This window comes from Loxodonta africana, chromosome 4, assembly GCF_030014295.1.
Source record: "Loxodonta africana isolate mLoxAfr1 chromosome 4, mLoxAfr1.hap2, whole genome shotgun sequence".
NCBI lineage: Eukaryota > Metazoa > Chordata > Mammalia > Proboscidea > Elephantidae > Loxodonta > Loxodonta africana.
Window position 1 is genome coordinate 131,821,307 of NC_087345.1, and position 10,847 is coordinate 131,832,153.

Sequence of the window (10,847 nt, forward strand, 5' to 3'; positions counted from 1 at the left end):
ACGTATCCTGATAACTCGATCAGGAGCTACTTACGTACATGTTTATTAGGTACAGTGAAACAATGAAGAGAGAAACAGACGCAGAAACTTATATAAGAATCAAGCAAAAAGAAAATAAGTGAATAACTATCGGCTTGGATATATGCAAGTCAATCCAAGTGAACAATGGAGTAAGGAGTGAAATCAATGGCAAGTCAATAATAGACGGAATAATTCCACTTCATTTGGATGTATACACCATCTCTGAAAACTGGGAGGTGAATTCTACAGTAGTACTCTTGATGATTGTCACTTCCTTTCTACCTTGACAAAAAAAAGAAAAAAAATCTGATGGGAAAAGCACTAAATTTTGAGATAGGAAGCCTGCATTAAGAGATTGTGTGGCCTAGTGTGTAATTTCTTATCTATAAATAATCAATCTTATTTGTAAAATAGTTTTCATCTCTAATATTCAGCTGTTTTTTTTTTTTTTTTTTCCTTCCCAGGCAATCCTTTTAGGAGAATTAAATCTAAAATCAGGATTTCACCGAATCAGTATTGTATTTGCAGTTCCGGACTCCAGCACATTACAACCCAGCCCGCCCCTCCTCCACCTGAACAACCCATCCCCCAAAATCCAAAGTCTCCTACAGCTTCCAAAGCATTCTCAGCCTTATTCAAATGGCTTTCCATGGGGAAGAATGTAGTAAGTCTGCCTTCCAGCTACCAGCCCCCTTCCCTTCCTTTGGTCTTTCACACCGGTGACTCTCACCCTAGATTCGATGGGATGGGGTGGGGGGATGGGGAGAATCCCTCCAGGCTTTCACGCAAAGACCCCCTGGTAGGAAAGAACAAAGCTTCCTTGTACCAGCAGTTTAGAGAAAAAAATAAGAGAGCAGCAGGCAAACTCAGGTGTTTGACTGCCCTGACTGCTCCATTCTCCACCCTGTGCTGGTTGAGAGGCAGGGAGTCAGATTTTTCCTTTTTTAAAGAAATCAACATCCTACTTCTAATGTGACTGAGACTATCTGCTTAAAGCACGTTGAATGGAGTTTCATTCACCCTTTCCCTGATGCCCCTGTTCCTCCTCTTTCCTCCTCCAGAATGATAGTTTGAGAAGACAAAGAAAAGGTTATGCAGAATATTGTCCCCCAGCTTTGAACTTGACAATATTCCTCCTACTGTCTCAAAGTCGCATCTTTGTTTTGTGAACAAAAATCAGTTCAGGTGGAAGCAAAACCAGCAGCTCTCCGTGGAGACCCAAGTCACAGAGTGAATGGGAAGATTAGTTTTAGGATGTGTCTTAGAAAACTATATAATTGAGATTGTGAATGGCAACGAAATCTTAGCTTCCTCAAATGTTGCATTTGGGAATGAAGAGGAAGACTGAAGGCTGTAGACTTAGTGTTGCCCATTACTATGTTAGTGTTGGAACGCAACTCTAAAAACTTCATTCCTTGGAAGACATACCAAAAAAATTGAGGAGGGAGAAGACCTGAGTGTGGGGTAGGGTTGAAAGACATGGTGAAAGGCCAAGCCTGAGAAGGAAAAGGTAATTAAGGAAAAAGCCAGAGAAAAAAAGCCAAAAGATGACGGACTAGGAAAGACAAGAGGCCAAAAAATGACTGTTTCAAATACTTTGGCAATTCCGTTTACAGGAATATTATTTGCCTAGAGGATTTTTTTTAGCTCCCTTCTTCAATTGGGTTGGCTTAGTGGGCAATAAAAAGGAGCCCTGGTGGCACAAATGGTTAAGCTCTAGGCTGGCTGCTAATCAAAAGGTTGGTAGTTCTAATCCAACCAGCAGCTCCTCGGGAGAAAAGACCTGGTGATCTTCTTCCCTGAAGATTACAGCCTAGGGAACCCTGAGGGCAGTTCTACACTATCACATGTGGTCACTATGAGTCGAAAACGCCTTGATGGCCCCTAACAACAACACCCAATATCTCCTGGAGTAAGAAGGGGATGCTTTCATTCTATCATGTTGCTCAGTGGATTAAACTAAAAATCACAACAAAAAGATCGTTTCCAACTTGGTGGTCATAGGCACAGGATCCTGAAAGGATTTCTATTAGCAGCCACTGTGTATAGGTCACTGATGTGTCAACTATTATGTATATTTAGCACTTTATTTTCTTTAATTCTTGCAAGGATACACTGAGGTAGTTAGTGTCACCCTTAGTTACAAATGAATATATATATTTTTTTTTCTAATAAGTGCCTGTACCAAGATTCTATCCTGGATCTTGTGTATAAAAATCCCTGGAGGCACAGTGGTTAAAAGCTTGGCGCTAACCAAAAGGTTGGTGGTTCGAATCTACCAGCTGCTCCTTCAAAACCCTATGGGGCACTTCTATTCTGTCTTACAGGGTCGCTATGTGTTGGAATCGACTCCATAGTGATGGCAGAAACATAATTACTAACAAAAGACCAAAATGTCTTATGTTGCAGGTTACAAACTCTTCCCTCTGACTTTTGTTATAAACAAGACTACTGTCACCTTGGGTCACTACGAGTTGAAATCCACTCGACAGCACCTAACAACAGCAATCCTGATAGAAAGCTTTAGTCTTTCTGAAAGCTAAAAGAGCAAAATAGGAGTGGAAAACAAGTACCGTTTTGAACATCAACTGATGCCTTAGCGACGTACTGCAATGCTGCCCGTGTTTTCTTGTGACCTTAGGGTGAATCAAAGAGGAAAATGGAGCTAGTTGAAGCTTCTGCCAAAGTAGGCAGGTTTTGAAAGCCCTGGTGGCATAATGGTTAAGAGCTCGGCTGCTAACGGAAAGGTCAGCAGTTCCAATTCACCAGCTGCTCCTTGGAAACCCTATGAGGAAGTTTTACTCTGCCCGATAGCGTCACACAGTGTTAAAGTACTGGGTTGCTAACAAAAGGTCGGTGGTTTGAACCCACCACCTGCTCTATGGGAGAAAGATGTGGCAGTTTGCTTCCGTAAAAATTAACCTGTTGAGCTCTTAACCACTGTGCCAGCAGGGTTCCTTGGAAATCGTATGGGGCAGTTATCCTCTGTTCTGTTGGGTTGGTACGAGTTGGAATCAACTCAAAAGCAGTTGATTTGGTTTTGGTTTTCAGAAGGATCTCAAAACCAAAGTTAATTACCCATTACCAGAGGTAGCCTCGGATATTGGAGGTGCATCTTTGATTTAACAGGTGGAAACATGGTGAACTTGGAAGTACTTAATTGCCGGGTTTATTTTGTCTGACAAGGAGCCCTGGTGGTGCAGTGGTTAAAGTGCTCGGCTGCGAACCAAAAGGTCGGCGGTTTGAGCCCACCAGCCACTTCCAAGGGAGAAAGATGTGACAGTCTGCTTTGGTTAAAGATTTGCAGCCTTGGAAACCGTATGGGGCAGTTCTACTCTGTCCTATAGAATCGCTGGGAGTCGGAATTGACTTGAGGGCAAGGGGTTTGATTTTTGGTTATTTTGTATGTCGGTTATTTGGCCCCAGGTTTCTAGTTCCTTCTCCACCCAGTCTGGGTTACCCTGCAGCTCTACTTTCAGGAACTTTTGCATTACAATGGACTTGATGAGACTGGCAGACAGGATTAACTGGGAATTCACCAGGGTGTGTGGTGGAATGAGGGCAGCCAGAAGGGGCCGGCCTAAGGCCTTCGTTATATACTGAGCCTTCATTTATAAATCCAGAGACTCCAAACCTTTCATTTTTGTTGGATTGGGCTGCTCTCCTGTTGGCCCTTGGGGCTATTCCCTTCAACCCAGCCTTTTAATACTCTCCTATCTGGAGATCTTCATATTTTCCACTGAAAAACCTTTAAGTCTGACTTGGCCTTTATCACAGTCTAAGTCTTTTTTGTTGTTATTCTTCTACCCAACAACATGAGTGTGGATCTAGCTTCTCCCCAAAGCCTGCCTGAAGCATGTGATTCTAGGGACACTTCACCAATATCTGCGATTTTGGAGGCTGAAGAAAATTACACATCCTTGCAAATGTCATCTGCTGAGGCACTCTACTCAGAGACTGGTAAGAAAAATTTAATCCTTGGAGGTCTAACTTCCTTAACGGAAAGAGAAAGAAGGAAAGGGAATTGAGGGTCATCTATATCCCTCTTGAGCAATTCTAGCCCATTAATTTAAGGAGAAGGAGCCCTGGTGGTACAGTGGTTAAAGCACTTGATTGCTAACCCAAAGGTCAGCAGTTCAAACCCAACAGCCGCTCCTGAGGAGAAAGATGTGGCAGTTTGCTTCCGTAAAGATTAATAGCCTTGAAAACTGTATGGGGCAGTTCTACTCTGTCCTATGGGGTCGCTATGAGCCGGAATGGGCTTGACGGCTGTGGGTTTGAGTTTGGAATACAAGTAAGATATCGTTATCTATTAAGCCTCTTGACACCCTCTTTGGATTGTAACTTGGTGGCTCGTGCCATTTTAACTATGTCCTGTCCCAGGTGTGAATTAGGGCTGAGAGATGAGAACTCTCAGTAGTTAAACAGTGCCCTTGCTAGTTATTGAGAAACCTGCAAGCTTAGGTAGTGTGGGAATACAGATGTGTTACTGTAACAATTAAATGAGCGGGTGCATAAATAAATCTTAACACTATAGTACTGGGCACACAGTTGTCAGTAAGTGTTACTGTTAATTGGCTAGAAGACAGAACACGGATTGGCAGTGAGCATCACGTTTTTATTTTATTTACTTTTATTCACGGAGTGCCAGCAATGGCATGGCTAATTCCATAAATCTCACCTTGAGGTATTTTACTGTAACTGAAATAAGGACTGTAAGAGTTGGCTTTTCTCCCAGCTTCTGGGTGTGTGTGGATAATATTGGGCAGCTCTGAGTTTAAGTATATGTGCTAGGTACCATGCCCAATTCTCATAAAACTCACAGAAGTGTTCACCTCATTTTATGGTAAAGATAATTCCAGGAAGTTCAATCTGCTGATCATCAAAGTGGCTAGAGTTGGGATTCGAACTAGTTTGGCTTCAAAATCCGTATTACTAACGCTTCTGAATGGTAACCGAGGAATGCTTGGGATACTGTGAATCTGCTACCACTTTATTGGAAATGGAGTTTTGAAATAAAAAAGTAAGCTCCTTTCATCCAGGAATGCCATTTTTTAACACGACATAAACTAGGTTACAAAATTGCATTTGTTAAAACTGTAAAAATAAGTTAAGGAGGAGGAATAATTGAGCAAAATAACTGCTATATTCGAGTGTTAGGCTTGAATATGATCCCGTTTTTCTAAACTTTGTGATAATGTCCTTGTTTTTATAATTTCAAACATTGAATAGGGTGCTGGGTTGTAAGAGGACAAGCTTGGGAACAAACAGTGGGCCGATCCTTCTTAGCAAGCAAGTACAAGGTTTGTACTTTGTTAGGTACCATCAGGTCGATTCCGACTCAGGACAGAGTAGTACTGTACCACAGAGTTTACTAGGCTGTAATCTTTACTGTCGCAGACTGGCAGGTCTTTTTTTTTTGGTTAGCAGCTGAGCACTTAACCACTGTATTACTTAAAAAAAAAAAAGCCCGGTGCCGCCGAGTCAATTCCGACTCATATCAACCCTACAGGACTGAGTAGAACTGCCCCACAGAGTCTCCAAGGAGCTCCTGGTGGACTCGAACTGCTGACCTTTTGGTTAGCAGCCTCAGCACTTAAAATCACCATGCCACCAGGGTTTCCACTGAACCACTAAACCCAGTGCCATCAAGTCGATTCCTACTCATAGTGACCCTATGGGACAGAGTAGTTTCCTGTTGAACCACTAGGGCTCCTTAATGTTTGTATACCTAATTTTTAGAACATGGTCTGCTCCACTTCTAGTCATTAGTGGAAGACTTTCTTAGGCCTACTGGCAAGAAACACAAGATGGTGAATTTTTGCTGTTTAAGGTCTATTTCTTCCAAGACTACAGGATAGAATTTCACTGTGAACCTAGGAACACCTCAGTGCAAATATTTAAGTGGGTACTAAGTCTAGGTAATAACAGAAGTAAACCTAATTTTTAGTTACTAAATCGATTAATGTCAGGTCCTGTGCTAAGCATTTTTTATCTATTACCTCGTTTTAATCCATGAAGAAACCCTGTGAGGGTGGAATTATTTTGGAGATGAGGTCACAGCTTGTAAAGGCAACGTCTGGATTGAGATGGAAGCCTATCAGTTCACATCTGCTAGTCCTGGTATTTAGAAATAACCTGGGCAGTACATTGTTGATTTTGTAGGGTACCCAGAATCTGATCATGTAGTTAGTTAAAAAATTACATAGTTAGTGCTGAGTAAGGTTACAAACAAGTTCTTTATGGAGAGCTAAGGTAGGCATTAGTTGGGTGATCACCATTCTTTCTGACAGCAGTGCGCAGTTAAAGGTGGTTGCCAGAGTAAGTTGCCTGAGGTTTGAGTTCCACTCTGCTCCCCAGCAATGTATGGTGGTGGTCACATTGTTAAAAGCCTCTCTGAGCTTGTTCCATTACATGTTAAAATCAGTCATCAATAGCATTTCTTGGATTGTTAGGTGTACATGAGGTTAGCAAAGTGCTCAATAATTGTCAGTTAAGAATTAAGATGTTACTTAATGCCTAACTAGCTTTGGGGCTTGTGAGGATTTATGAAAGTGAATTGAAAACAATGTTTGTAAATAGAATATTTTGATATTTGCAAGGTTTTAGGTAAAAGTTTGTCATTTTATTTTCTCCCAACAGCCTCTCCTCTTCCTTCCTCCACGGATGGGCTTATTCAGGATAGCCCTGATTCTTCCACCAGTCCCCAAATAAAACCGTCCACTTCTGCTTTAGTGGGGAAGAGCACGGTGAAGAAGGAAGGTAAGGGTCAGGGCAAGAAGCAGAAGGTCAGAACCGTGTTCTCCCAGATGCAGCTGTGCATACTCAAAGACAGGTTTCAGAAACAGAAATACCTCAGCCTCCAGCAGATGCAAGAGCTTTCCGAAGCCCTGAACCTTACCTACAAACAGGTAAGCTTGCTTTGTTCTTGCAATAAGATAAAACTGATGAGCAGATCAGGATCCAATAACATTTTTGTGGATGAACCTCCCCTCCTCCCCCCCCAGATAATTGAATGAAAATTGAATATTTTGGTTTCTTGACCAGCACTCCTTCCATTACATATTCTGTTGTGTGAATATGTCATCATTATTTAACCACCTTCCCTTGTTGCACAAACCAAGATTGTGAAAATGTTTCCCATTTTTCCTTAATCACAGAAGGACTACTCTTAACTTCCAGACATGCAAGCATTTGATTACTGAGGTTGATAATTTTTCATCTGTGTTATTGGCCATTTTTTTTCCCCCTCTCAATTGCTTTAATCCTCTTTACTCTTTATTTTCTAGCCAATGTTCACTTTTTAAAATGGATTTAAAAGCTCATCTCTATATCAATTGTGTATCATTTATAATGATGTATTGAAGGCTTTTCTTCAGTAAAATATTTTAGTTTGTCTTTTGGTGCCATACTTATAAAATCCTTCCCTATTCCAAGATATTTGTTTTCTGGCCCTTCTATGATCTCATTTTCTTAACTCATAGTCAGTAAGCCATCTGGGAATTTTAGTTTGATGTGTTTTGGAATGTAACTTGATATTTTATAGTCATTGTCCTAGTGTTATATTTTATAATTCCTGAATTGAAATGCTACCATTATCATTAAATATAAATAAGCTTGGGGGGGGGGCTGTAACTAATGCTTGGGTAAGCCCTATAAAAAAGGGAGATCAGAAATTTTAATGTGAACTAATTGGTAGAGAGAGATGTAGTGTGCTTTGATTTATTAAACAAAAAGCGGCCAACTGTCTTGAGGGGTTTGGATATTTATTCTCAGAACATTGGCTCAGAGGGGTTTGGATATTTATTCTCAGAACATTGGCTCAGGATTTTTAAAAGGGATCTAGAAATTCAAATTCTGTTCCTGAACTTTAGGTAGTTTTGTTTTTGTTTTTGTTTTTTTTAACTGCCAGGGAAACTAGTGAACGGCATCTCTTTCTCAAGCATGCCTACATTTCTAGTGTCTGAAGTTTCACCCTTGCCTTTTTCCTACAGGTTAAGACCTGGTTCCAGAACCAGAGAATGAAATGTAAGAGGTGGCAGAAAAACACCAACTGGTCAAAGACTAGCAATAGTGTGACTCAGGTAACAAGAAACTTATTTGTGTGCTGTTTTCTTCCAATGGCCTTTTAGTTTTGTCCATCCCTGAAACATACAACCTCGACCACAGACAATTCTGATATTCTTTGTACCCTTTCAGTTACCACCATTCTCTTTCAGAAGGTCTCGGTACCTATAGAGTTCCTGGACCTCTACTCTTCCTCTCACCAGGGATGCCTTCCTTCTGGAAACCTTTCGATGTGGAGCAACCAGACTTGGAGCAACCAGACCTGGAACAGTCAGTCTTGGAGCAACCACTCCTGGAACAGCCAGGCTTGGAGCAACCACTCCTGGAACAGCCAGGCTTGGAGCAACCACTCCTGGAACAGCCAATCATCCTGGAACAGCCAATCATCCTGGAACAACCAGGTCTGGAACAATCAGTTCCAAAACTGTGGAGAGGAATTCCTGCTGCCCCAGGTCCAGTTTCAGCAAAATTCTGTCAGTGATCTGGAGACCTCACAAACCATAGATTTATTCCTAAATTATTCCATGAACATACAGCCTGAAGATGTGGTGACAATGGGTATATAATTCAATGTTAATCTGGGCAGTGGCTGCATTGCTTCCTCTCCTGTAGGACTTCTTGTTTTAGAGCTATATATCTCTGCCATGATATCCTGGTTTTCTTTGTGCCTGTTGTATAGATTGGGGGAGCAGGGTTATGATGGACATTTAAGCAAACAGATTTCATTAACAGGCACCTTTGTTGCTCTGGACAACATGATAAAATACGTCTTTGGCTATAGATAACTGGATATCATAATACCTTAGATATCTTTAGAATCTGGCCTCAAGAATAGAAACTAAAAGCACAAAGATGTGGTAAAGGATTATTTGTATTTTATAGAATTGGAAGGCTTAAGGTGAAGGGTTAAGCCATAAGGAGCTTCATTGATTTCCTCCACCCTTCTGCTCTGTTTTATTATAACCTCTAACTTGTTCATTATTTGAATATGTGTTGAAAGATGTTTTGTATTTTGCTGCATTATGGTAATAGTACCAGTATGGCTGGTTGATTTATAAATATTAGTACAGATAAATAAAATACCATTTTACTGTTAACTGTCTTCTGCCCTAATTTTACCCAGAGGTTCAAACAGTAAAAATTTCATTAAACACACAGGTCTTAAATACTTTGTTTGATGTAGGACATATTGTTCTGCAGTTTGCTTTTTCTACTTGAGAATGTATCATAAATATCTTTCCCGAAATTTAGATCTCATAGCTGTGAAGTACCATAGCTGGTGGTGCAACGGTTAAGCGCTCACCTGCTAATGGAAAAGTTTGGTTTGAACCCACCAGCAGCTCCTTGGGACCTGGAGATCTGCTTCTGGATCTGGGATCTGCTCCTGTAAAAGATTACAGCCTAGGAAAACCTATGGGGCAGTTCTACTCTGTCCTACAGGGTCTTGATGTTCTAGAAACTTGAAAAACACAGTTAATCCCTAAAATGGTAAATGATCACTTTTTATTAGACTAAAACCAGTAAATATTAGAGCAAAATTCACTATCTGTAAGTCACTGTTAAGAGGAAGCTTCAAAAAGGCTTTTCCGAAATGCAAAATTTAAGTCCTTTCCTAGATGTAAACTCAACTTAAGGCTTGTCAGCTTAACCCTTTTTTTGGTCACAGGATCACCAAGAATATACACAATAGAAGGCGAATAAGGTGAAAAGACCCAACAAAATAGCTACTGCCATTGAGTTCACTCATTAGCGACCCTATAGGACAGTAGAACTGCCCTATAGGGTGTCCAAGTCTGTAAATCTTTACAGAAGGAAATTTCAAGCACCTAGTTCTTGGGGTAAGGACAAGGTTAATTCTACTCTGAATAATCCTACTATTCAGAAAAACCTGGCTACTGCAGGGAAAAAGATAAAGGCCAACAACTGCCAGACAGGCAGGGAAATGTGGGGGAGGATGTTGGTAAATATTGCATGCCTCCTGGGGCCATGTCAGCTTTTGCCTCAAGCCTGAAGTTAAAGGGAATTTGTTAAAGAAAGAAGTTAATTGGGGCAGACAAAAGCTTCTGGCACAGGAAGTTAGTTCGACTAAGGATACCAAAATGTAGGCATTTGAATAGCTTCCTTGGTGTGAGGTAGAAGTGAAACCTGATAGAAAAGCAGCAGCAGCTGGTGGTGAGTCTCCCAGCTTAAGCCATTCCGGGTTATACTAGTCCAAAAAGAAAGTCCTGGAAAATTACTATAATGCAATGGTATCACTACCTCCAAGTATGCTTCCAGGTGATCTTCCAAGAAACAAAAGCTCACAAATCAAAGATGCTCGAACCATAATAAATTATAAGAGGTGAAAAACAAGGGGCACAAGATGTGGTAGGCGAATGCACTTAAGATTCAGTGCAAGTAGAGTAGAAAGCTTAGCATGGTTCATGAGTCCTGTCTCTGATGCACCATCCTTCTACACTGATGGCTTATTTACAGGAACTGTGGATGGGGACTGAGGACAAGAATTTGAGATTGAACCACGGCTAGGCTCTGCAAAAGGAATGTGTCTGCAGACGGTCAGGTCACAGGTTAGCTCTATCAGAGACACCTAGGGGCAAGAACTGGCCATGACTCTAGTTCCTCTTAGCTTGATGAGTAGCTATGGAATTTATTTGCTTTACTTGGGCAAGGTACTTGTGGGACTGGGATGGGTGTCACCAATGGATGGCCAATTTAAGAGTTGGGGATGTTGAGTGCCTCTTGTAACGATATTTAGTGTT

At 41.1% G+C, this 10,847-nt stretch overlaps 1 protein-coding gene across 1 annotated transcript; it reads left to right on the plus strand.

Moving 5' to 3' along the window:
• The first annotated feature begins 3,040 nt into the window (after positions 1-3,040).
• On the plus strand, positions 3,041-8,654 carry NANOG (Nanog homeobox). Its single transcript, XM_003410804.3, has 4 exons — positions 3,041-3,981; positions 6,664-6,932; positions 8,016-8,105; positions 8,241-8,654. Exons 1-4 carry the CDS (start codon positions 3,837-3,839, stop codon positions 8,652-8,654), a joined length of 918 nt encoding a protein of 305 aa, XP_003410852.1. The 5' UTR covers positions 3,041-3,836.
• Positions 8,655-10,847: the final 2,193 nt, after the last annotated feature.